The sequence below is a fragment of the Neocloeon triangulifer genome, unplaced genomic scaffold (genome assembly GCF_031216515.1).
Source record: "Neocloeon triangulifer isolate White Clay Creek 2 clone unplaced genomic scaffold, ASM3121651v1 ptg000022l, whole genome shotgun sequence".
In the NCBI taxonomy this organism is placed as follows: domain Eukaryota; kingdom Metazoa; phylum Arthropoda; class Insecta; order Ephemeroptera; family Baetidae; genus Neocloeon; species Neocloeon triangulifer.
The window spans coordinates 1,593,208-1,618,183 of record NW_026775562.1 but is presented as its reverse complement, the minus strand read 5'-3'; the positions used below and the strand labels follow the sequence as shown (position 1 = coordinate 1,618,183).

Sequence of the window (24,976 nt, the reverse complement as noted above, 5' to 3'; positions counted from 1 at the left end):
AGGTGAGGAAGAGAAACAAATGAAAAGTTGTGTACGTTAAGTTTGTTTATTCTGGACCTGAATTACACATTTCGCAATCGACTCTCTTATAATTTAATATGGCTACCATGTTGTGAGTAGTAGTTAAGTCAAACCATAAAAAAATAGTCAACGGTCGCGAGCCACACGCTCGGTCGAGCTCGGAAGAGTCGCTCTTGGTAAAATACAATCCGGGACCGTGGGTGCGACGCACAGCCGTCCGAAAACTTAAAAATTAAAATTTACGAAACACATCTCTACTATTGTAATACGATAATTTTAAGAAGTGTTCTGAGATTCATTCAGGCGCAGTAATACTTGCAAAAATGAAAAATAATGCGAACCAGTGAGTTCCGTCAATGAATTTGTACTTGCACATGTGTTGGTTGGTTTGTTGATAGACACAATGATGTATATATTGCCGTCAGGGAAATCAAAAGATAGGATGGCGCGAGGATTTCACGTCAAAACATTTCATATTTTTTGGTATCTATATAAGTTTTTGTTTGTTCTTCCAGTTTTATCGTTACATCGTACAATAATATATAATTATTTAGTCCACACAAACTTAAAGTAAAAACGCTATCGTTAAAAATCTTGCGGCAAAAAACGACCGTTTGCACAAAGTACAAATTTTTGCGACCAAATAAAAAATAAAATGCACCTTAAGTGGGCATCGATACGTCTAACGCTGTACGTACGAATTAAAGTGGGCTTGTGATTATGACCGTATTATGAAAGATTTTGGCTGGTGTGACACACAAACGGTAGTTATGAATATTGTGGTAGTTCTGAAGCAAGGAGGCATTCGTCACCATCCTCAGCGCGCGCGATTTGCAGTTTATTCAGCATCCTCTTCCTCATCCTCCTCTACGCTTTCGGTCTCCTTCTCCTCCTTGTCAGACTTGCGGGGTCTGCCACGGCCGCGTCCGGAACCTCCGCTGGCTGCCTTCTTGGAACAAAAGGGAAATTTTTGGATCAGAAACCAATTAGGAATAAAGTGAATAATTTCAAGATTTACAAAAGGGATTGAGAGAAACTTATACCTTTGCCTTAGCCTTGGCGGCGGACTTCTTGCCAGAGCCCTTCGGCCTTCCACGGCCACGCTTGGCAGGGGAGGCGCCGCTGCTCTTCTCCTCGGACTTCTCAGCCGGGGCGCGTCCACGCTTCTTTGCAGCAGGAGATTCCTGAGCAACATGAAATAAGACAGATGTTTGGAATAAAATTTAAGAAAAAACAAAGTCGATGAAGCATTTCATAATAACTGAATTAAAAGTCAACTTTTAAATTTTGATTGTTCTAGCAATTTTAAAGAAGCTTTGGTAAAAATAAAATTTTATACTATAATTTACAAAGATTTTCATAGAAAAATCCTATATAATTTAATATACAATACATAAAAAACATTTAAAAGCAGAAAAAAACTAAAATTAAAAAGAAACTAACAAAATATTTAATCACAATTAAATTATTTAAATTTCCTCATGATTTCTGTACCATTATAAGATAAAAATAAAAGCTGAAAAATAATTTTCACTCTATTTTCACAAAAAAACTATGGAAAAAAACACTGATTTGAAATTTCCAATATTTCTGTCGGCTATAGAAAATAATAAAAAACTGACCTTCTTCTCCTCAACGTCCTTCTTGCCAGGGCGGCCCCTGCCCTTCTTCTTCTCCTCAACAGCGGGTGAGTTGTCATCAGCCATGTTTTACGGGTGAGTTTGGTTTTGACGGAACTGACACGAAAACTGCAACCAGAAAATTATTATCAATTTATGAAAAATAATAAATCTTTCTAGGAAGATTTTGGTTTACATTAAATTAAATCAAAAAGCGCGCGAGAATCTTAGAATTTCTTTTGAAACTTGATGGAAAAAATAAAGATTATAAAAAAAATGTAGCTTGAAGCTACCCAAGCTAGCGTGGCCGTAACGGTGGAATCACTGAACTATGCAGCTGAAACTTTAACGACGAACCCCCTAAACCACCCCGCGTCATCCCCTCGGCCGCCTGACCAACCAACAAACCATCTGCCCCCAGGAACAAAAGGGAGAGGCAGTAGTTGAAATCTCTGAAGCAACTTTCCAGAAAAAGAAATCCGGTTTCAACGAAATAATTAAACTGTTTAAAATAATTAAATAAAGGGCTTGGAAAAAATGTCGTTAATTTTTTTAGCAAGGTTAGGCCTGAATTTTTTTAAATACGGATTTGATAGAAATAAATTATGTTGAAAAATTAATTTTTTGGTTAATTAAATTTGGTATTTTTAGCCTCAGGTGTTATCGTTTTGGCGTTCGAAATAAATTAAGAAATGTTTATTAGTGAAACCGAGTTCTATTTTTGAATACGGAAGGCGGCCAAGAGCGTGTGGCAAACGAACGCACTCGCACAAAAGGCGCCACTCTCGGCTTCGAACACGTAAGGAACGCAGAAACCCAATAAATCAATAATTCCGATAGCCTTGCCGAGAACTCTTTCAAGTCTCAAAAGAAGCTTCATAATAATCAGCAATATTAATAAAAATTATTAAGTTACTAAGAAAAAAATCTGAAGTGTTCCAATTAATTATTCCAATTTGGAAAAAATACAAAATATTAATTATGCAAAATGAGATTTTGAGAAAAAAATTCAAAAAAATTCCAAAAATTTTCACTTTCAGTGTTAATAGGAATTTAAAACTTGCAACTATGGATTGAATTTTCCACAATTTCATTCAGAAAATGAGAAAATTTACCAAAACCTGAACTATAGAGGAGTGGGGAAGCGGAAAAAACGATAAAAATTCCGTTGAGCGCGGGAAAATTCTGGAAAATTATGAAAAAAAAAATTCAAAACGCAGTAAAATGCGAGGAAATTTTGAAGCACAAACCGTTTTCCTTTCACTTATATGTGCGCGCCGAGATTATATTATTAGACAAATCCGGTGGGGTCCGGTAATTGTGACGCCACCGAAAACTGACGCTACCCTCGTGAGAAAAAAAACGCACCAACGGCGTCCCCTGGCGGCAGGCAAGCCCGCCGACGCGTCTCCCGAATTCCCGATTCCAGCGGGGGGCGCCTTAATTTTGCGAAAATCGGCGGGAGCAGAAAATGTGATGCCGGCGGTGGCGAAATTGCGCCGAGCGCGCCCGCCATTTTCAAACTTTTCGTCAAACAATAATAATCGACACGGCTGGAATTTTTCTTTCCGGCAAAGCGACGCCGACCGCGTTCGCGAGCCGCGCCAAAAAATTCGGCATTTTCGTCGCGAATTTTGCGTGGCGGGCGGTCAGCCGACACCTCCGAGAGGCAGAGCTAAAATTAATTTTCGGCCGCGGCTGGCCATTTTTGAGCCGAGTCGGTCGCGTCCCCCGCCGACCAACGCCATACTGCGAAGCCACTTTTGATTTTCTCAAAAATCGGCCCGTGCATGGAAAAAAGTCGCGGACGCGCGGAAAAATCTCACGAAAATTCTTTTGCACGGTTCGCATTTTTCGAAAATTCTACCCGGCCCCGTTTTACCTGCAAAAATTCAACAAATGTGACCGTGGCGTACTTACCGAACTACACGAGCAGCTTCGAGTGAGCCGGCGAGCGCGGAATTTGTGTGAGCGTGCCCGCAGGTGGCAGCACCGTAGACCCCGCTCGTTATGAGAACTGCCGTTTTTGCAGGTGCGACGACGCCATCTTGCTTCCCCGCCAAAAGAGATTGCTAAGGGAGAGGTGCAACATTCGAATTGCGCGGTACTCTGATCATGGTGGATTCGCATCCTCTAATTTTTTTACTGCCATTTTCGGCTTCCGCACTCCTGAAGTCGAAATAATTTACCCACGGCTTTTTCGCCTCCACCGACCCGCAAACTAATTTAAATCTCCTTTTTTGATTTTTAAACTTAATTTTAAGAATTTTTGTTCCCTTTAAAAGAATTTCTTTGCTATTGTAATTAATTTCAGAAGGGAAACCGCCCTGTACAGCGCCATTGCGCAAGCGCCTGGTCACAATAAAATAAATTAAAATTCATTGATAAAAATAATAGTAACAACTGTGAGCCCGCCAATTCGCAAGCTACGGTCGCGCATAAAGGCTATAAAGTGCTATTATGTATTATACCAGTATTATACTCTAACATAGTCTAAAATTTGATTTGTGTCGTGGGCACCTATATTATGTGGAACGTTGAAAATTTCATTATTGATTTTTAGCACAAAAGGATAATAATTTAATAATTAATAATCTGGTGAAGGCGTTTGTCGCACAAGCAATATTAATTTTTTTTATTTAAACTCTTCTTATATTATCACTATGCCAAAAATTTGCGTTTCTTTTTTTGCCTTTTTTTAATGCATTTGTTTTTTTCCATTTTGCTAACCACAAAAAAAATATAATTTGTTTGAATTGTAGATTTTCAAAACACGAGTGCAGCTTTTTTAAATTTAATTTTCAAGTACAATTATTTTGGCAGTACAAAATAAAATACACTAGTTAATATTATAATATTCCAAATCTACAGAGTTTTTGTGAAATTGTAAAAATTAATTAATGATTGGAGAACTCACGATCAGTGTGTCACATTATTAATTAATTTGTATCATCTATAAATAAAAACAATTTAAGCGATTTTAATTTTAATCGTTACTTACTTAAAAAAAAAAAAATGCAATCTCTTGAGCATAAAATTATTAAAGCATTTTAAAACAGACGAATAAATACTGAAAATATTAAATATTATTTAAAAAATATTAAAGGAAGAACCGAACAGGTATTTTATGAATTATTATAATTTCAAATGTGAATGATCGAGATCAATTTTTTCCTTTTACAGAAAAGAGCATTTTGCTTGGTGCCGTGTGGAGTAAGTTGCCTTGTCACTTCCATATTATCAATGTGTGGGTCCGAGTGCAAAAGATGTCTTGGGCCAAGGAAACTCTTTCGCCCACTTGACGCACCTTCTAGAATTAAAACATTCAATTTTTGTTACGAGGATATAAATTAAATGTTAACGGATGTTTCCTTTTATTTTTATAGTTGACACTTAAATAAATGTGTAAAAGTTAATTATGACTTATGAGTTTAACATTGAGAATAAAATTTAAGAAATTTAATTAAACAGAAGGTATCTTTTTATTGTAGTAAAATTCAGTACATAGAAATATTATAATTTAAATAAATTGGATTTACTTGAATGTTTTCTCTTTGCTATCTGTCATATCAAACTTAGTGAAAAAAAACACTCTCTTTTCTTTGATTATGTATTTCTTTATTTACCTGCCGCAGTTTTTCAGATTCGACAGTGATTTTCAACCGCTCCCTTTAATTGCGAAGGGACTTATTTTTATCTCATAGAGTAAAACATATTTATTCATATACACAACTTTTCACTGCACTTTCGTTTTTCTCGCTTTACAATATTCCTTTTTGTTCCTAAACGGCGACGTTGCTTGCTCCTTTATTCACATAGTTTTAATAATCTTACTGAGGATCATGATAAAAATAACAAGAGAGTATAATAAATACATAGTTAAATTGTTTTGTGTTGCGAAAACACAGTGTATAAAAATGCAGCTGAATATTTACTATAATGTGTTTGCTTCTTCTTTTTTGTCATTACGCATTGTGGAATGGAAGTATTACAGTGTTTGCGTTTTGTTCCGCGCATATATTGTGTGTCGTCACAAACTCAAACAAGCGAAATGGAAATGTGCCGGTTTCGACAAAGCGGTGGTTCGTTTTTAATGAATAAATAATTTCAATTCTCTCTCTTGCTTAAGTTTAAATTTACACCCTACGCACATACGTTTCTAAAACAATTTGATTTTTCATTAAGACTTATTGCTGATGGAGTTAATTCCAAACCGAATATAAATTTTGCAACATAAATACAATAGCACAGGGTTAAAAGAAAGAATAATATAAAATTTCATAAAATTTGCATGGCACTACAGATTAATTGTTTTTGAATAGGAAATAGCACTACAAATGAGCACTTTTTTTGTCCAGGTCCGAGGTTTCCTTATATTCGTATATTATCAACCTTGCTCGATTATGTACACAATCAATAGCTACCGGGGCGATTTGCTTCAACACGCTGCAGTGGATTATTCTTTATGCTTCACAAACACCAACATCATACCACTATTTTGTGTTAAGGGAAAAAACAAATAATGTTGCACCGGTTCACAACGAGGAAGACCACCATACATGTTATCTATGTACTTTTACAGTTACGGGCGCTGAATGGAATAATAATAATACACAGTTGAGTACAATTCATGCAAGACAAGATATCACTTTTGTGCCTTGATCGTGCCATTGTTACAGAGTTTTATTTTAAGTCTTTGAGCTGCACAAAATTAATTCAACGCCAAAAGGACAATCACAAAATTTTTAAAAAAGAGAGGCTGGCATGACTTCGTCTTGGCCTTGCCCCCACAAAAAAGGGAAAAATACAGCTCGGTTAAAATACAATAATATAAAAGATGGCACCAAGTAGAAAAAAAACTTATCTGTTAAATAAAGATTTCACTTTTAAAAGAAAGGACGAAAACAATAATTGCCAGGATTGAGATTCTTTCTGAAGTACTCTACACCACTCTCTAATTAGCCTATCTATAATATGTGATGTATAATTTGTTAAATAGCTCATAATGCATTTGTAGACACCCAAAATTAATCGAATAGCAGCCTTTTCAACAATTAAACCATAATAAATGCTTCAAGTCTTTGATTTAGGCAGCGTAGTGGTCGAACGAACCAAGGTACTCGAGAGCTGCCCTGTAACAAAACTGGTACTGCTCCTCTGTTTGTACCATTGCTGGCCTCTGCGTGCGAAGAATTCGCACAGTCTGGAAAACGTCTACAATGCCCTCGTACTGCATGCGTTCCAGCACAATGCTCAGAGCAATGAAAACGCCCGTCCTACCGACTCCGGCACTGCAAAAGCAGAAGATGACATTGCTTATATTTTTGCTAAAAAAAAAGATTTCCTAAATTATACCTGCAGTGGACAGTGATGGGCCCTTCTTGTCCAAACTGCTCCTTGGTCTTGTGCACCTGCCCTATGAAGTCTATGAAACCTTCCCCAGACTTGGGGACACCCTGTTCTGGCCAGTCCACAAACTGGAATTGTCTAATAGTTCTCGACTGGCCATCTCTTGCATCTGTGACCTGATAAAAACATTATTTACCAAGTTTAGTTTTGCATTTTGATTTAAATAAAAATATTACCTTGAATTCTCTGAGTACGTATTGAGGCATATTGTATTCTGCAATGGGATCAACTACAAAGTAGCTGTACCGAACTGATCTGTCACTCGGCCAGTACTGCTGACATTTGTCCTGGAAGTTAATTAATCAGTTGAGGTTTTGACAAAGAATATTTTCTCTTACTCGTCCCATTTCCTTCAACTTAGTGAGCATGACGATGATTGTTGAGTTGTGCTCCCAGAGCATGCGCCACATGTCCTCGACAGTCTCTGGCAGTGGCCCTTGGGTGGCAATGTAAGCTCCTCTGTACTTGTAGCCATCAACAAAGCTGGCGTTAATGAAGTCGGAGCCTTCGACTCCTCTGATAGGCTGCAAACCGACCCGTGAAGACTCAAATGGCAAGATGTGGACCAGCCTGTTCTTAGCCTTGTTGCATGCCAGCGAGGCACTGACAAACCGTGTTGCATCCACTCGAATTGTGGATAATTTCTGTAAAATAACAGTTGTTAAGATTAAAAATTAAATAGCAAAATTGATCAACATACTTTAAATTCTGCTTCCATTCCTGTTGTGCTCTCGCCAACATCAGTCTGCAAGAGAGCTTCTAAATGCTGATGGAGGCTTCGGGCAGGCACTTCTGTGATGCCACACATGGCAGCTTCGAGTAGAGCATCGTGGATGAAAATGTACTGGTCTTCAGTCTGCAGTAAAAAAAGTTTAAAATATGGTGTTCATCAGAAAGGATATTTAATTTAATACCTGAACCATGTAATTTCTCTGAGCTCTTAGACAGGTGACATGCCCGTAGATATCGATTAACTTGTCGTTTTTGAGCCGTTCAATCATTGAGTCAATGACGATGAAACATCCAGTGCGACCAACACCAGCGCTGCAGTGAACAACCATAGGTCCACACTCAGTAGGCGTAAGATTACGAACTCTTCTGAGGAAAAGCAAGAATGGAGCCGAGTGGTCAGGGACGCCGTGATCAGGCCAAGCAGTGAATTGGAACTGACGAATTTCCCTTCTTTCCGGAACTCCAGCCTTGGCTACTTGGAAGGTGCGAATGCTGTAGGTTGCCAGTTCCTGGACGTCATTGATGGTGACTGTGATGTTGCCGTAAGTCTCAGACCCTCTTGAAGGCCAGTACTGGTCACACTTTATCCGCGCTCTCTCTTCAAGTCTCGTCATCATGACAATGGAAGCTGATCGAGCCTCCCAGCACATGCGCCAAAAGTCGGCAAATGTTTCCTGGAGTGGTCCTTGAGTGGCTATGTAAGCGTTCTGTTTTCGGAACCCATCGCAATAATTGGCGTTGATGTAGTCAGAGCCAGTGAGTCCGTCAATATTGTTCAAGATGACCCTGCTGTGGTCGTAGGCAATCACGTTTGCGTACCGATTTTTGCTTCGATTCACTTCTAGGTTTGAATTGTCCCAAGTGAATTGCTGCCCTGGTTCAATGGACTGAAAGCAAATATGAATAAGATAAGCACATTTTGCAACTGGAAGCACAAACCTCATATTCCTGAGAGAACTTGAGATTATCATTCGCTTTGAGGTTGTCAATGTGATCTGCCAGGTCTGCGATATGAATTGGAGGATGTGACATCATAGCTGGCGTCTGGAATTTCAATCTTCTCATTTCTACTGGATCAGATGGGGCGACGGGTAGAGAACTCAATGCTTCCGGACTTGACATCAGAGGAGCTAAAACCGCTGCCTGCTCAGGTGACTTGCAAGGGCGGCGTCTACGACTGAAATGAATTTCAATTAACGAACCAAATTTTATTTTTGCTTCTTACCTCCTGATCATAATCAAAACAACAAGGATTGCCAAAAACAGACCGGCAGCAACTGGCCCAAGAATGCAAAGGATGCACATTTCTGCCTGTTTCGGTGTCACACCAACATCACTTGAGTGCTCAACAGGTATGTCAGGACTTGGTCTGCGAGGTGGCTCACCAGGAGGAACTTGTCTCATATCCAAACTAAGAGGCTCAGAAAATGGACTTGATGTGTAAAGGTGCTACAATAAAACAAATTAATATGAAAGGTTTTTAATATTAAAAATAAAAATTACCTTTTCTGGAGTGTCCACTACAGCGCGGACAAACATCTTGTATCGGGTACCCAAGACCAATTTACGATTGGTAAAGCCTTCGTGCGTCTCTCCAGTGCCCAGTGCATAGGTATAGGGAATGTTTCTTTGAGGAAAGCGAGCAGCGATGTATGGTGCATTCTCACGTTCCTGTTTTTTCCCTTTGCTTGCAAGCATCTGTAATTATAAACATGAAAAACTATTTCCTTCCTAACTTTTCAAAACACAAACCTCATTTGTCAAGAAGGCATCTGGGTATTTGTTGGCATTCGATTTGTCTTCAGGAACCACAATCAAATAATAATGACTGATTGGTCCATATTCCTCGGAAGCTTGTGGCAAGATGACCAGAATGAGCTCTTCGTTTTCAACTCCATACAAGTCAGGTTTGACCATTGGTTGCGGAGCTAAAAGTATATTGAGTTCAAATTAATAAAGATAAAAAAAGGGAAAAAATATTTATATCTACTTACCAGCCATCTGAGTTGTGACTGTGATTTTAGCCGGCGGCTTGTACTGCTGGTCTGAGGGAATTGCACTGACATTTACGTTGTAGGTGGTGAACGGAGACAAGTCGTTCACTAATTGGCTATTTACGATGTTTTCTAATATGATAGTCCTTGGCATAATGCGTGCTGTCTGGGTGATTCCCTGAGCATCAACAAACTGCTTTGTTGCCTCCAAAGTAATCTAGGAAAAATTACAGTTAATGCAAAATCTTCAAGTATTGAATTTGATTAGTTACCTTGTAGTTAATGGGATTAATCCGAATTGGGGGAGACCACGAGAGGATCATAGAATGTGTACTAACATCAGACGCACGAAGATTGAGAGGAACATCTTCTGGTTTTACTTTAACAGTGATCTTTTCAGAGAGACGGCCCAAACCCTAAAATTAGACTGATTCAAATATACTCTCAAGTTTCTACGAAAAACTAACAGATTTTGTCCTCGCTGCAATGGCAATGGCATACTGAGCATATTTTTCCAAATTGACCAACTCCACAGATTCTGTCAAGCCGACAGTCTTTTGTGACCACGATTCAAGGTCTTCCACAGCAGTCATTGTGTAGAAAATCTAAAAATAATTTATGTGACTTGAGGAAGACTCGATTAGCAAAATTTATTACCTGGTAGCCGATGACTTTTCCTCTGCTTGGAACACTCTCCCACCAAACCTCAATACTTGAATCTGAGGTGGCCACAGCCATAACTGCAAGTGGAGGTCTCACACCTTCCTTGTCAACAGTGAAGCTGGAAACGTCACTCCAAGGTCCAGAACCCTTGGAAGTGTGAGCCCGAACTCTGAACAAATAAACTGCTCCTTCCTCGAGTTCTCCAAAAACGGCCTAAATAACATTAGGAATAATTACAAACAAATATTGAATGAACGTTCGTTGATTACCTTATTTGTTGAAACATTTCTCTGGCTGATAGGTTCGGAAGGCGTTGAGCTGACCTTATGGAACTTCACATCATATTTGCTGATTTTTCCATTCCTTTGACTTCTAATAGGAGGTTCCCAGGAAAGGGAGACAATGTCTGGTGTCTATGAATTAAATGCAAAATAAAGAAAGAAACTGTAAAGTAATCAAATACTCACCAAAAATCGGTAGGTCAAGTTAAAAGGAGCTCCAGTTGGCACTCCCTCTGGTGTGAGGAAGTGTCTGACACTCTCCTGTCCAAATCCAACTTGATTTTGCCCAGCAAGTTTAAATTCATACTCGACTCCACGTTCTGTGAAATAAAATGAATTAATTAGAAGTTTTAAGAAGCTTAGGAAAGAAAAAATTACCAAGATCTTGGAACTTGTGTAAATGATCGGTGGCGGATTTAAATATTTCGTTGCTCGTGTTCAGCTCCTTTGCACCGTATGTGATTTTAAAGCCAATCAACTCTCCATAAGTTTGTGATGGATTGCTCCAGTGCAATTGAACTGCAAGACCAGGCTCTTCATCGAAAACGCTGAAACCAAGATGAATTGATTTAAATAAATTTTCAGAGGAATAATAATAATTACGTTAAATTTATAGCTGGTCTGTTGGGGACTCCACCAGGTGTTTTCACAATCTTTGGCTCACTTCGGTCTCCGTCACCCTTCCTTGTAAGGGCCGCAACCTGGACTGCGTATTTTGTGTCAGGCTGTAAGCCTGATACAACGTGTTCTCTCGTTGAGTTTTCCAAAATGTCGAATCGAATTGGAGTGGTCATGATGGATTTTCCCTGGAAGCAAATTCATTTTAAGATTGGTTTGAATCACAAAAAGAATCTCATTCTACCTCTTCTTTCGATTCTTGTACATGAATGTGATAGCCTCTAATTACGCCATGCCGGTCCTTTTCCAAGGGAGGCTGCCACTGCACCTTGATTGTCGTAGAGTTAATCACAGAGGCTGTTACCCCTTGCGGATCACCAGGCACTGTATAAGAAAAGCAATCATGAGGAACAAGTTTGCCAAGGGATTTTGAAAACTTCAGTTTAGTTATTTTAGAGGTGCAGAGATATGAAGTTGCACCAAGCAAGTAACATTTTATTTTAGATATTATTTTTATACGAGCATGCAACAAGTAAAGCTAAACTATTGCAGTTGCTTTTCGTTTTAGACACAGAAATAATGAGAAATGACAGGAATATATTTTTTGCTAACTACTGGACGTGCACAGCTACATAAAAATCAACCATGGAAGGTGGTGCCGAAGTGATTGGTGTCCTTTTGCAAAGAAAGGATTCACAAAGGGCAGTGAATAGTAGTAGTAGAGTGCTAGAGGGAGTGCTCCTGGTTTATTTTGCAACAGCTCACACCAAAAAATGCTACATACTATACAAAAACTTGAATGAAAAAAATGCGTGAGCCAAGTGCAAAATAGCCAAAAAGTAGAAGTAGTGCTGTACAAAATCTCTGTGCTCGATCAAAGGTTGAAACGTCACAAGGGTGCAAAAATACCAGATCCACCACAACTTTTCAGAGAACTGCACTCATGATCAACCTACTGTTGCTGCAGTGCTCGGCCGTGGCCGAGCTTTTTTTTATTGTTATATATATAGGGGCCAGAGAGAAAAGAAGAATATTGTTAGTAGTACCCAGTCACCAAAAAACAGAGCGAGAGTTCCGGCGCAAAAATCACTTGCACTCCCCAAAAAAGTCCAAAGTGTCCTCCAAAAATTGATAGACATTGACTAGACTTCGGAGAAGTGGTTAGCGAGGGAAAATGTCAAAAGAAATTAAGAGTTTAAAGAAGAGATTTGAAAAGAAAATGTCAGCCCAAACACCAAAGCTTTTTGAAACAAAATGAAAGAGTTCAGAAAAAAACAAGAGATTATTTTAAGTTATAAATGAAAACCAAAAAATTAAGAAATGACGAAAGAATTCACCATTGTTTGAATTTTTGTGCAAAACATCTTTTGTGTTATTTACATTTCGACCTCGTGAAATCAGCTTATTTTCAGCGCATGGCCAAAAGTTTGCTAAGATACTTCACCGACTTTTCCCGTAAGAAAGCCCACAAACAACCAGCAGTGACCGAATTTACTTAATTAATTGCACTATACAACAATAAAATCTTTGAGCTTCAAACAATGGCGTGGAAGAAGTCAGTATATATTGATTTTTTCGAGTGCCAAATGTGTACGTACCATCTTCGTCGGTTTTGACAGTCTGCGGGTAGCTGGGTGGCCCGTCTCCTACACTTGTGCTGGCCAAAACCCACACCCGGTAATCTGTGTACTGAGCCAGCTGATCTAGGAACACGCTATGTAAGGAGCCATTCACACTAATGACATTAGCCTCCGAGTCGGACTGCGAGCTCCGCACAAGATGCACTTTGTAGAGTTGGATGTCGCCATTCTGCTGCTTCTCCGCAGGGGGCTTCCAACTGACCCTAATGGCCCTGGATCCCTCGGCAGCTGCCTTTACATCCTGAGGTGGTGCTCCAGGTGCTGTTTTTTGTGTCAGGTGGATTTCAAAATCATGACCAAAACATAAGAAAAACGGGGGGCCAAAAAACTTAAAACTTTCAAAAAATCCAGGGACATGCAACACCGAAAACATCAAATTCAAAAAAAGGAGATCGGTCAATGTCGATGAATTTCATTTTTCTCTCTTGCCCCTCAGGAACTAGCCTTTACAAGGAAGGGGTCAGCTAGCTATCAACTCACCAGACTGCTTTGTTCTCACAGCGATGGGGATGGTTGTGGCACCCTCGCCCCTCTGACTCTTTGCAGCCATCCAAATAAAGTAAAGTGTGTTCGGGAACAGGTTTGTCAATTTGTAGTGTTGAGCAACTGGAATGTGCCGGTGGTGTCGTTCCTGATTTGAAATTTTGCATTACTAAAAACTAAAGACAATTGATTGCTTTACAAACCTTGTCATAGGTATCATTCCAGTAGAGTTCGTAGCTCACTATATTTTCCCCTGAGGCCAATGGACGGCTCCAGGTCAACAGAACAGAAGTCTCGTCAATCTCTTTGGCTTCCAAGTTATGTGGCTGGCCAGGCACTATATAAAAGGAAACAAAAATTTGTTATTTAAAATAATTCAGAATTTGATTTGTAAATTACCTCCTTGCTGGGTTTTAACTTGCACTGGTGCAGACATGGGGCCAGGCCCGACACTTGTGTACGCCTGCACTCGTATAGTGTAAATTGTGTATGGGATGAGGTCACTGATGGTTGTCAGCTTGTTGTTGTCAACCATTTGGAACTCCCACGACGAAATTGGAATGTTGGGATTTGAAGTGTAATACACTTTGTAGCCCTGAATACAAAATTCAAATTAAAAACTAACAGCAATTTCATAATGCAATAATAACGTACTGTAACTTGGCCATTTGGCATTTCAGGCTCATCCCACTGGACGACCATGGTGCTCGAGCTGAGTGGCCTGGGCAAAATGTTCCATGGAGCAGAGCCAGGTTCTGAAAGGTTAGACAATTTAGCAACTGAACACACTTTTTATTGGTGATGACAGCAAGGAATCCATGCCGATAAGATGTGAAAACAAAAAAAACCACAACAACCTACAGTCTGATAAAATTCTCATTACTGCAATTAAGTGCCAAAATTTTAGATGAACCAAAATCAAGTGAAAGTTCAGCCAAATATGAATGAATCAAAAAAATTAAATCAAAATTAGTGTGCTGCAAATAAATCCAATCCAAGGTGTGCTTGAGTGAAATTAAAAATACATTTAGTAGGTGTAAAAAGCTATAAAACCTTACAAACATAATGTCTGTTTTCACTTACTATTCCCTCCCATGGAAGTTTCGGCTAGAAAGAAAATGTGGCGTTCAATTACATTGTTTATAGACATTAGTGGATAAAATTCAAAATATCTAACTAACCAGTTTCTCCAGTGGTGATGATAGCTGGAGACGAAGGAGGGCCTCGCCCCACATCATTGTTGGCAGTCACCAAAAATTCATATTCTGTGTACGGACTCAAGCCACGTACGGTGTAGTACAAGGTGTTGATTCCGTTGATGGTTTCCAAGACGTACTCGGAACCTCTCGTTCTGTATTCAATGTTGTAGTAGCGGATGTCGACCCTCTCAGGGTGTGACCACGACAGACGCACTGAAGTGGCAGTCACGTCCGAAATTGTTACGTCAACAGGCGGACTGGGCAGAGCTGGCAATGGTTTATTATTAGATACCTAAAGTAGGAAATGCAAAAAAAACGTACCTTGAACTTTTACTAAGGTGCGAGCTTCAATGGTTCCTATTGGGCTGACAGCAATGCAAGTGTAGTTGGCAGTCTCTTTAACCTCTTTCAACTCGAGGACGTTTCTTCCTATTGGAATATTGTCCTCCGGGGTCAGGTCGATCGACTCTGCCTTTCTCCATTTGACACTAGGCATGGGTGAACCAACAGCCACACAGTTTAGTGTGAGAGGTGCTCCTAGCATGATCTCTTGAACTGCTGGTGGTGGAATAGAAAATGTGGGGGCAACTCGACGAACTAAAAAATTATATAGAATTCGAGTCCTTGTTAAAAAAAACCCAGGAGAAACATACTTTTCACATAAAGTGTGATTGTAGTGGAATGCTCAGTGCCCAAATTGTTTTCAGCCATGCACTCGTATTTGCCCTGGTTGTCCTCCTCACTATTGAGGATATGCAAAGAGCCTGAAAAGAATCTGTAAGTGATTTATTTAAAGAAAAGATGCAAAGCTCAGACCATCATTTGTCTTGAAAACGTTGCTCGTGTAGTTGATCGGAGTCATGTTTTTGAGCCACACTATGTGAGGCTTAGGGTCTCCAGTCGCCTCACATGTCAGAGCCGTATTTTGCCCAAGCTCAACGACTTTAGACGCCGAGGAAACCTGAGTAATCCTAGGAAATCCTTTCGGCTCATCGCCTGGAATTCCAGCAAAAGCGTTAAATATCAAGCCTCGGTGTTACCAAAAAAACAACGCACTATCAAAAACAGTCAGGACAGCGTCAACAACGTCCTCCTTTGCACCGTTGTCCGCCACACATTCATAGCTGGCGTCGTCTCGGGCGTGTTTTGCTGGCTGAATTCGGAGAATCGAATGGCCAGTCGCAAGATCAGAGTACGTTTGGTACCTCGACTGAAATAAAGCGTTAAAAATTTATCAACTTAAATCAAAAGGGCTTTTCACCTGTGTTGGGTTGATTTTCTTGCCGTTTTTCCGCCAGTGTATTTCAATGTTGGGCTGCGTTTGACAGTAGAAAGTGGCAATGCCCCCGTTGCGAACAGACAGGTCCTTGGGCTTTTTCACAAAAATGCCTTCTAAAACAAATGTGAAATTTATTACGACTCGGTAAATCGCAGAATTTATCGCTGGAAAAATGAAATGATGCATGATAACGAAAAAGGGGGTTTCATGCCCAAGGGCCATAAACGCCGCGATTCGAACCGATATCCAATTAGGCGGGCATATTTATTTATTTATATTCATTCAGCACCTAGCACGGCTGGCCAGAAAATTCATGTCATGTCGTAATAACTTCACGAAGCGAGCGCGCATTCCATTAAAATCCATCCGTGCTCATTCATAATAAGAACGACGCGGACGAGCCGGTGCCGTGACAGAGCGCGGTGCGTTTTTGTGCAGCCCTTTGCAGCCGTCAAGAATCTGATTAAAATTTAACTCGAGAGCTGCTGCCAGTTTGCATATAGGGAGTGTGTAAGATGAAAGTTGCTGGCAAAACACACAGCAAGCATTTCGGTAATGCGCTTTCGGGCTGACAAAGGCAGGCTGGAAAATATGTACTTATTTATAAAAGAGAGCGCCAGCGGCGCGTAACTCAAGATTACGGCCGGAGGATTACGTTAGGATGGAATTATTAAAACTTTGTGACGCACGCACCAAATTAAAGATACGAGTTATAAAGTAAACTGTGTAGGATGCGTCTCGCGGGTAATCCTCATTACCGAACTGAAATCACGAGCGCGTTTCAAAGTAAAGCAAAATGAAAATTAGGAAAACCGAAAACATGGACGGATATTGAAAGCAAAATCCCTGAAAATTATTCCATAAAACAATAATCAAATTGGGTAAGAAAATAATAAGCCAATTTGATTTGCAGTCTGGAAAAGTTCTGGTGTTGTTTTTGTTTAACATGGCAACTGATGACAACATAACCAGATTCAACCAAAGTTGGATAAATTTTATGTAGATAATACAAAGCTGTCAAAACTTTGATATCAAATTCATGCTCATCAAAACCATCAGTAGTATGTAACACCAAACAGCATGTAACACAAAATATTAAATGCGAATTACTTCTAGATGGAATAAAACTAAAAATTAAAAATAATTTATTTTGGAAAACTCAAACATAGAATTAAGGAAAAAATCTCATATTACCAAAGTCGTGCAAACTTATTCAGCTACTTGTAGAAAATGTTGGATATTTTCCACAATAATCTATAGCTTCAAATTTATTAATCAACACCATTGGAACAAATTTCAGGTCAACTAAATTTTAATTTTTTCCGATATTTTATTAAATTAAATTTAAAAATATTAATCTTCCACCGCATCCTCTATTGATGTTCATTGAATAAATAAAGAACTTCCAATTAATTGATAATTAAGTAAACAATAGCTACTGGAAATTTCTGGATATTTTATATTATTTTTTCTAATAAGAAGCAACTTTGTCGGTGGTGAAGAAGCAACTTGTTTTCAATTTTATCCAAAAAGTTTAATTCTAGACATCAAATTTATTTAAAAAGCAATTCAAAAATTTAAAATTCAATATCAGTTTAAGTTAGCACAAAAAAAAATCAATCTTCTCTTATTGATCGTGAGTTGAATTAACTCGCAAGGTAAATTGTGGCTTGGAAAGGCGCGAGTCATTGATCGAAATGCAGAGAGACCCCTTTTCATGAACTCGTATAAATCAGCGGCCGTTGTCTCCCTCGAGTGCACGCAAAATTAACTCTCAAACAGCGATAAATAATCAGAGTACTCGTCGCCGAGCTCAATTAAAAATTCATTGGCCCGATTCACGAGGGTGCGCATCTCTCACTCGGCGCAGTTAATTCCTCTGCGAGGGAGAACTCGGAGGTCTTAATTTATTCACATGCATGACTGTGTATTGAAGAAACTCACCGTCAGCGTGCAGTCGGTTGACGAGCACCAGCAGCAGGCAGATTTGAGGCACTAATCGGCAACGCAGCGCCATTTCTTTCCCTTCTCTCTGCGAAAAGAAACAAAACAAAAAGCGTTTTAGTATAATATAAACGAGAGTGCGTTTACGAGAGGTTCTTTCTTTTTTTTTTAAACAGGGTATACGCATTTTTTCGAATGGGGGGAGAGACAAGAGTCTCAAACACATTTCTGTATATATCCATCTGCATGTGTTTTGAATGTGCGTCGAGGAAAACAACAAACGTCGAGCGAGCTTTGGGGGAGATGAGGCAAAGGAGGAACGAAAAAAGCAGCACCCTCGCTTTCAGCAGGTCTGTCTGGAGGTAATTATAACCTCTGTCAGCCGAGAAAGTCGATACAGAACAAATGGACGCTCGGGGTGCGATTTACCGACGTACGCTCGGATTGCCCGATTAAGCTCGAAAATAAGGGCCCAGATTTTATCCAAAAAAGTATTGAAAAATAATTACGATTCAAACAGAATGTTCATGATTCGTTCTTATCTAGATCTTGTTTATTTTATTAAGATGAAGTTTAATTTCATTGAAAATAATAGGAAACTTGGAATTGGTTTATCCAACTTTTAATATACAAAAATTGTTAATTTTAACACATAAAAATCTTATAAATCGATGCATTCATTTAAATCACAATAAATAAATTTTCAATTCAATTCTACTCCTTTCGGGATTTGACTGGTGCTCCTTTGTAAACGTGATAGAGGCTCTGCTACGGGTTAAAAAAAAAAAGCGCTGATAAAGTACTACCGAGTGGAAATAGACAAGATTAGCTGGGAATTTGGTGCCCTCGACTTGCCTTCTTTCTTTATTCCCTTCAGCCCGACTTTTGTAATTACGAAAAGGACTTCAAAGTATACTCGAGAGCAATTAAAAGGAGCTTTTTTCAAAGAGGCTCACCGTTTTTCGCAATTACAGTCATTATTCATGCTCGACAAGAGCAAGAGGAATTTTTAGCGCAAATAATTAAAGTAGGTGTTTGACTTTGACTGTGAGATATGGAGGAAGTTCGGAAGACGTTTGGCAGGTCGCTCGGGATCAAGGTTCGGGGAGGCAAGCCAGACAAGTTTTTTTCGCTTGTAATAGGAAAAGTGAACGCATGTTACTGGAGAAAAGTTTTATATTTTATGACAGTGCTTGGCTTTCAAAGTTCTCTTGTAGTCCAAAAGTTATATTTATATTATACATTTATTATTGATTGAAATCTTCCAATAATACTACAATAAAATGACCAAATATTTATCAGAAAAGTAGAGTTCATAAATGAAAAAGCATGAAAATAGGGTTCAATTTGATCTTCATCAAAAAAATATAATTCATTTTACAATTTTATAGCTTTGAAGCAAAAGTCAATAGTACCAAACATTTTTAAGCTGCTCAAACTATACAAAGAACGAAATTGTTCAAGTAATTTATAATTTGGAATGACTTGGAATATGATGAACTAATTTAAATTAACACGGTGACTAATAAAATGAGTGGCTTACAATCAACTGGACTTAAGAAGCACAATTTTTTTTAAATAATAAAAAAATCTTTTTAGGGGAATTTGTATTTCAGACAATTGAAACAAAATAATTAAAAATTCATGATTTTTTCAATTTAAGAGTAATGGTTTTAGTGGGAAAAATGAATTCGAAGGAATAACGGCGACCCATTCTCTTTTTTGTCAAGGACAATTTTTATTGGAAATTTTTTTATAAATAAAATTATGTTCTTAGAAATGCGCTTGTATTGGCGAATTAATCAATTTCAGCTCAGTTTTATTAAAATACATGGAAATTTTCATCTCACACTGCAAATAACAAAATAAAAATTGATTTAAATTTAAAATTCAGATAGGATCAAATTGACAGAAACGATTGTCCCATTCAGTCGGATGACGGAAGAGTTTCATTTTTATAGACGTACGTGTTACATGATGGCCGTAATTGGAGCAGCATCATTTCAAATTGGCCGCACACAACTCTGCCGCCGCAATTTGGGGAATCAAATCTTTTATACGCGGCAATTTAGCAATTGGTCGGCCTTGAAAATCGGCTGCGAAACGAGCAAGAGCGTCGTCGTCACCGCGCAGTCTGCGGTCTGCCCACAGCTGTCGCTGTCATTTGTTAATTATAATTTAACTGGCAAGTTCACACGCTTCAGGATAAACACGGATCGTCAACATCTGCTTGGCATTATATTGTCGACTTGGGACGACGATTCATTGTTGATTCTAGGGCCAACATAATTGGAATTATGCATGAGGACCGGCGTCTCAATCTCGAGTCGCGTCTTTACTTAAAACGCGGCGGATTTGCAATGCTAATCAGGCGACGAGCATCGGAAATCGATTGCTTCATCAGCCGGTGGTTTTCCGTCAGTCTTGTTATTATTTGTCATTCGAAAGCAACAAAGAAAGGAGTCTTTTCTGTGTCAAAATGGGAATAATGTTCGGAGAGCGTCTTTTGTCAGCGGCGACCCTAATTCATTCAAGAATTGGTTCACAGGATGCTTGACACATTGGCTGAAGATGGAAAATAATTAATACTCGAAGATGGTTAAAAGGAAATATAAATTTGAATTATTTAGTTTTTGAAATGATCAGGAAGTACTAGAGGAATTTTTGAGAGGAAAACTGCCTAATTTTACAATATTTTTGATATCGCGAGTTTTAAAGGGTGGAAAATGAAAAAAAAAAAAATTAACATCATGTACCCTGAACCTTGTAAAATTTGATTTTATTAAATTTACTGATGATATTACTATTACTAAATTTAACTTAAAATTTTAATTTTAGCAAAATTCCTCATAGTGGTGTTGACATTTTGCCCGAAAATTTTTTGTTTCCCTAACAAAATTGATTGAAATTTTTGTAGAATTTGGTAGAAAAAAATAAGCAACAAAAAAATGAAAAAATTTAGGTACGTTTTACAGTTTTCTATGCATAAAAGTTTTTAAAATTTTTTCCAAATGCTCAGTATTTTCTGGTCCTTGGGCGAAAATAACTGAAATTTGCACCAAATAATTTCAGTTTATTTTTGAATAATTAGCTGATAATTAGTAAAATTGTAATTAATTTTTTATGTATACGAAAATTTTACAATTTTCGTCTATTAAATTGTTTTTTTCCTAAATTCATGATTTTTCCTTCACGCTGAGACAAACTAACTGAAAATTTTCGTGGAACTAAATAATAAAAGCATTTGTGAATCAGAAAGGCGTGTCCGGGGCAAATCTGTTTCCATCATAAAATAATAAAAAAATACCAGAGTAATCAAAATGAGTCACAGAGGACGTTTTGCGTCTTGCAGAAGTTATGGGAATCTTATCGAGCGCGGCGGCGAAACACACAATCCATCACGATCGGAAAGGCTTATCAATCCATCAGCAAGCCTCGCAGTCTGCAATTTAATCATCGATCGGCCCGCAACTTTCCTTCCTGCATCGCCAATTAAAATGTCGGCAGCTCTCCTTGAGGGCACAAATAAATTTCGCACCGAAAGTAGCAAACTTCTTCTTCTTCCTCCTTTGAAAAAAATCCCACGCGTCAAAATGAGCAAAAAAATTATTATCTCTTTTTACTTTTTCAAAAGTACAAAGAATAATTATTGCGAGCAAAGCGATGGCCTCGAGCAAGGCCGCTCTTGTTGTCCGTTTACACTTTCGTGGAGAGAGGAAAGAGAAGGAGAAACAGACGGCCGAGCTTTTTTGCTGCAAAAGCGGGTTTGGCGAGTCGGAAAACTGCTTTCTTGGATTTGTGCAGGGCAGAAAGAAAATAATGCACTTTGTTGAATTATTCCGCTGGCGTGATTTACTTTCAGAAAATTCCACAGGGAAAAGCTGTGCAGCAAATGTTCTAACCGGTGAATTTTTAATCAAATTCCGCAGTGATTTCACCTCATTTTAATTGATAAAACTTGAAAGGCGCTTTGAAACTATTCAATTGACCTAAAAATGGTTAAAAAACATTGAAAAATCTGCCTTACAATCATAATATTAGCTTTTAACAAGAAAATTAAAAATCCTATTTAAAATAAAATAATATACATTCCTCGTTAGTATTTTTCTTTTCTTATTTGTTAATAAATTTGAGAGTTGATCAATTTAACATTTAATTTCCTAGATATAAGCCTAGCCGCTGGCCATTCCACTTAATAACCTTTTAACACCTTTTCACTTTCGAAACAGATTAACTCAAATCAGCGACCAAGTGTCATAATCATGCAAATTGCGACCTCCTTCAGGTCCAGGTGCACTTCGGAGAGGTGTGAATTATCCCGAAACCAGCCAATTTTCAGGTAAAACATCCCCCCATCGCGATTTTCATCCCCCTCGGTGACAAATCCGAACGCACCAGCCACCCTAGGAACCGAACCGGCCGAATAATGATCAAATTAAAACACAGTTGTCAAACAAGCGACGGTGTCCATCGTCACGTCTTACCTCAAGCTCGGGCGAGACGACGGCTCCACGGGAGCGCGATTCTACGCGACGGACGTGAGGCCAAAGTCGAAATCACCGTTCCATCTCGTCCGAAATTCGTCCGGTGCGCTTTTGCCGACGGGTTCGTGGACAACGCGGCCGAATTTCACACAAAATAAGGGAGGAAAACAAAATTATCTCTCGGCTCTCCACTCCTACTACAACAAACAACATGGAACGAGAGTGGGTGGAACGTTGGGTGGGATAGTATTCACCACCAACCTAACCGGTATCGATCGGACTATTTCAAATCAAATAAATAAGATTATTTTCTAATTTGAACACTTATAAAGTTTAAAAATAATGTTTTGAAACGCTTTATATGGTGATTCAGTTATTTTTTCCATTAATGTAATCATGAAAAATCAATAATTAAACAGTTTTACTTTGTTATGTTGCCGTTTAAATGGTTGGCAGAGACACCTGGCGCAAAAAGCAACACTGCAAGTTCGACCTTGAAGGCTCTTCGTGTTTGAAACTGCCGCCATCTGTGAATTCTTGCAAGAACCGTTGAAGGTTGGGAAGCAGATGATGTTACGTATCTTGGAGGTGTGACTAGCGAATTCCTAAATGCGTATTGTTTATGTGTCCATTTAAATTAATTCCTCATAAATCGGGTATAAATCGCGAGCTGAAGACGTCAAGGGGCTTACGAAGGTGAGCAATCGGTGTGAGCGCGGGTGTCACCGGCTCGCAGGACGTCCGATTCGCAAAGGTCGCCGTGCGATTTTCCGCTGACGGCAGTGGCACATTTTCTCTAATTACGGTTATCTCGTCTCGTCCGTCCCACAAATCGCACACACATACATGGCAAAAGAAAGTTGCTGACTTTTCTTTGCATTTTACTTCGATCATTAATGCCCTCATTGGCAAGATCGCGACTTTTAACTCTCCTTGCTTTTTTGCAGCTCGTCAACAACAAGATGGTCCAGATTTGAATGTCCGTCTGCTGTCCTCTTTAGTTCTGCCTTTTGTCTTAAATCAGATTCACAGGTGGGTAAAAATTATTTAAATTAATTATTATTTTTATATTATTGCCATCTAAGTAAATATTCCAGTTGTAGTGCAAACCATCATGACATCGAGAAAGAAAACCAACAGTGCTACTGACAGACTGAGGCAAGACTACATCCGGCTCAAAAAAGACCCTGTTCCCTACGTGGTTGCTGAACCATTGCCTTCAAATATCCTAGAATGGTGAAATTAAATATTAAAAAAATCTCACTTTGAATTTATTTAATCGATTGCAGGCACTACGTTGTCACTGGTCCAGAGAATACGCCATACACAGGCGGAAAATATCACGGAAAGCTGGTCTTTCCCCCAGATTTCCCTTACAAGCCCCCCAGTATCTACATGATCACCCCTAATGGAAGGTGAAAATTCGTTAAACTTATTTTAACCAATGAAATAAATTAATTGTCCGAGTTGGCAGGTTCAAGACAAATGTTAGGTTATGCCTGTCGATTAGTGATTACCATCCTGACACTTGGAATCCAGCTTGGAGTGTCTCCACCATTCTCACAGGACTGCTTAGTTTCATGGTAATTTCACATTTGTTAAAATAAGGAACAATTATGTGTATTTCTTAAATTGCAGGCTGAGAAAAGTCCGACGTTAGGTAGCATTGAGATGCCCGACTCGGAGAGACGACGACTTGCACATGAGAGCTTAGATTTCAACCTGAAGAACAAGATTTTTTGCTCATTGTTTTTAGAAACAGTTGAGGTAAGTTTCTCATTGAAAAATGATCTTAAAGAATCGTAAAATAAATATGACGATTCAGAATAATGGTCTTGTATAAAATTTCATTTTAAAGATTTTCGCTTTCAATAATTGTATATTAAGGTGTCTGGTATCTCAATCTACCTAATTTAATTAAATTTTAAAATTATAGGAAATCAAGGAAGAGTTGAAACAACGAGCAGAAGCAGCTTCCAAGTCTACTAGTAATGGCACTACAGACGACCAGATCCAGAACAGGTCCAATAGCAGTCTGAACAATAGCAACTCCTCCACAGGAAGCAGACCAGAACTGAGGGGTGGCGGACAAAGCCCCCTGCAAGCATTTATCACCAACCTAGTTATATTCGTTAGTGTTGTGTTGTTCGGCTTAGTTGTGCAATACGTAGTGACCAGGAGCAGTGGCTAAGCTGGAGAGAATCAACGGCCTGCAATTATTACGTGTTGCTTGTGATTTTTCAAAGATTGACATCAGCGAGTCGTAATCTTCACCTTCTGAATTAAAAATTCCATATATTGTCAAGTGTGAATTCCCTTGTTTTAAGTTGAGGCCCAATTTCCCATGTGAATGAACTTGTTTATTTTTCTCAAATTCAAAGTCCGGCGAGAATCTTCAAATTATTACAAGAGAATCCTATTTATTATGTTACATAGTGTTTGGTTAGGTATGGATAATTTTTCTACAAACTCCTTGTTTTTCGTAGGTATTAAATGGTTGCCTTGCTACTCCGCCACACGGGAGTCTACAATGTGATGATTACTCTGTAATAAAGCAAATAATAAGATAACAACCAAGGTTCTCTTTGTCTCTCAAACAGAAACACAAAA

The 24,976-nt window shown here is 38.7% G+C and overlaps 3 protein-coding genes across 12 annotated transcripts; 1 reads left to right on the top strand and 2 right to left on the bottom strand.

Moving 5' to 3' along the window:
• Positions 1 to 29: 29 nt before the first annotated feature.
• LOC132204179 (high mobility group protein HMGI-C-like) lies at positions 30 to 3,663 on the bottom strand. Of its 3 annotated transcripts, none has more exons than XM_059632510.1 (4): positions 3,561 to 3,663; positions 1,644 to 1,769; positions 1,065 to 1,205; positions 30 to 970 (listed from the first exon to the last, which is right to left on the bottom strand). In XM_059632510.1, exons 2-4 carry the CDS (start codon positions 1,725 to 1,727, stop codon positions 860 to 862), a joined length of 336 nt encoding a protein of 111 aa, XP_059488493.1. In that variant the 5' UTR covers positions 1,728 to 1,769; positions 3,561 to 3,663; the 3' UTR covers positions 30 to 859. The 3 variants fall into 3 exon arrangements, with proteins under 3 accessions (XP_059488493.1, XP_059488495.1, XP_059488494.1); XM_059632512.1 differs by having other exon boundaries at positions 30 to 967; XM_059632511.1 differs by lacking the exon at positions 3,561 to 3,663 and adding an exon at positions 3,523 to 3,546.
• Positions 3,664 to 5,234: 1,571 nt separating this feature from the next.
• LOC132204776 (tyrosine-protein phosphatase Lar-like) lies at positions 5,235 to 22,592 on the bottom strand. 5 transcript variants are annotated; one of them, XM_059633533.1, is made up of 33 exons: positions 22,367 to 22,592; positions 17,883 to 17,970; positions 15,921 to 16,051; positions 15,716 to 15,869; positions 15,476 to 15,655; positions 15,313 to 15,423; positions 14,981 to 15,256; positions 14,642 to 14,926; positions 14,544 to 14,567; positions 14,115 to 14,215; positions 13,860 to 14,055; positions 13,664 to 13,797; positions 13,458 to 13,608; positions 12,936 to 13,238; positions 11,582 to 11,721; positions 11,323 to 11,525; positions 11,098 to 11,267; positions 10,906 to 11,039; positions 10,708 to 10,851; positions 10,433 to 10,651; positions 10,243 to 10,380; positions 10,048 to 10,191; positions 9,776 to 9,992; positions 9,534 to 9,709; positions 9,285 to 9,479; positions 9,007 to 9,230; positions 8,721 to 8,958; positions 7,964 to 8,668; positions 7,750 to 7,905; positions 7,388 to 7,693; positions 7,226 to 7,336; positions 6,996 to 7,165; positions 5,235 to 6,931 (listed from the first exon to the last, which is right to left on the bottom strand). In XM_059633533.1, the coding sequence occupies exons 2-33, from the start codon at positions 17,953 to 17,955 to the stop codon at positions 6,727 to 6,729; spliced, it is 6,114 nt and encodes a 2,037-aa protein (XP_059489516.1). In that variant the 5' UTR covers positions 17,956 to 17,970; positions 22,367 to 22,592; the 3' UTR covers positions 5,235 to 6,726. The 5 variants fall into 5 exon arrangements, with proteins under 5 accessions (XP_059489516.1, XP_059489517.1, XP_059489519.1 ...); XM_059633534.1 differs by having other exon boundaries at positions 15,921 to 16,048; XM_059633536.1 differs by lacking the exon at positions 12,936 to 13,238.
• Positions 22,593 to 22,921: 329 nt separating this feature from the next.
• LOC132204790 (ubiquitin-conjugating enzyme E2 J2) lies at positions 22,922 to 24,939 on the top strand. 4 transcript variants are annotated; one of them, XM_059633558.1, is made up of 7 exons: positions 22,922 to 23,062; positions 23,314 to 23,398; positions 23,470 to 23,602; positions 23,656 to 23,781; positions 23,841 to 23,949; positions 24,005 to 24,133; positions 24,303 to 24,939. In XM_059633558.1, exons 3-7 carry the CDS (start codon positions 23,481 to 23,483, stop codon positions 24,555 to 24,557), a joined length of 741 nt encoding a protein of 246 aa, XP_059489541.1. In that variant the 5' UTR covers positions 22,922 to 23,062; positions 23,314 to 23,398; positions 23,470 to 23,480; the 3' UTR covers positions 24,558 to 24,939. The 4 variants fall into 4 exon arrangements, with proteins under 4 accessions (XP_059489541.1, XP_059489538.1, XP_059489540.1 ...); XM_059633555.1 differs by having other exon boundaries at positions 23,464 to 23,602; XM_059633557.1 differs by having other exon boundaries at positions 23,452 to 23,602.
• Positions 24,940 to 24,976: the final 37 nt, after the last annotated feature.

Coding starts and splice junctions, on each gene's coding strand:
- LOC132204179 (XM_059632510.1), bottom strand. CDS start 1,727: ATGGCTGATGACAACTCACCCGCTGTTGAGGAGAAGAAGAAGGGCAGG. Junction 1,206..1,643: donor AGGACGTTGAGGAGAAGAAG/GTCAGTTTTTTA, acceptor CATGTTGCTCAG/GAATCTCCTGCTGCAAAGAA. Junction 971..1,064: donor CCGCCAAGGCTAAGGCAAAG/GTATAAGTTTCT, acceptor TTTTGTTCCAAG/AAGGCAGCCAGCGGAGGTTC.
- LOC132204790 (XM_059633558.1), top strand. CDS start 23,481: ATGACATCGAGAAAGAAAACCAACAGTGCTACTGACAGACTGAGGCAA. Junction 23,950..24,004: donor CAGGACTGCTTAGTTTCATG/GTAATTTCACAT, acceptor CTTAAATTGCAG/GCTGAGAAAAGTCCGACGTT. Junction 24,134..24,302: donor TGTTTTTAGAAACAGTTGAG/GTAAGTTTCTCA, acceptor TTAAAATTATAG/GAAATCAAGGAAGAGTTGAA.
- LOC132204776 (XM_059633533.1), bottom strand. CDS start 17,955: ATGGCGCTGCGTTGCCGATTAGTGCCTCAAATCTGCCTGCTGCTGGTG. Junction 15,424..15,475: donor CGTTTTCAAGACAAATGATG/GTCTGAGCTTTG, acceptor GATTCTTTTCAG/GCTCTTTGCATATCCTCAAT. Junction 9,993..10,047: donor TTAATCCCATTAACTACAAG/GTAACTAATCAA, acceptor AATTTTTCCTAG/ATTACTTTGGAGGCAACAAA.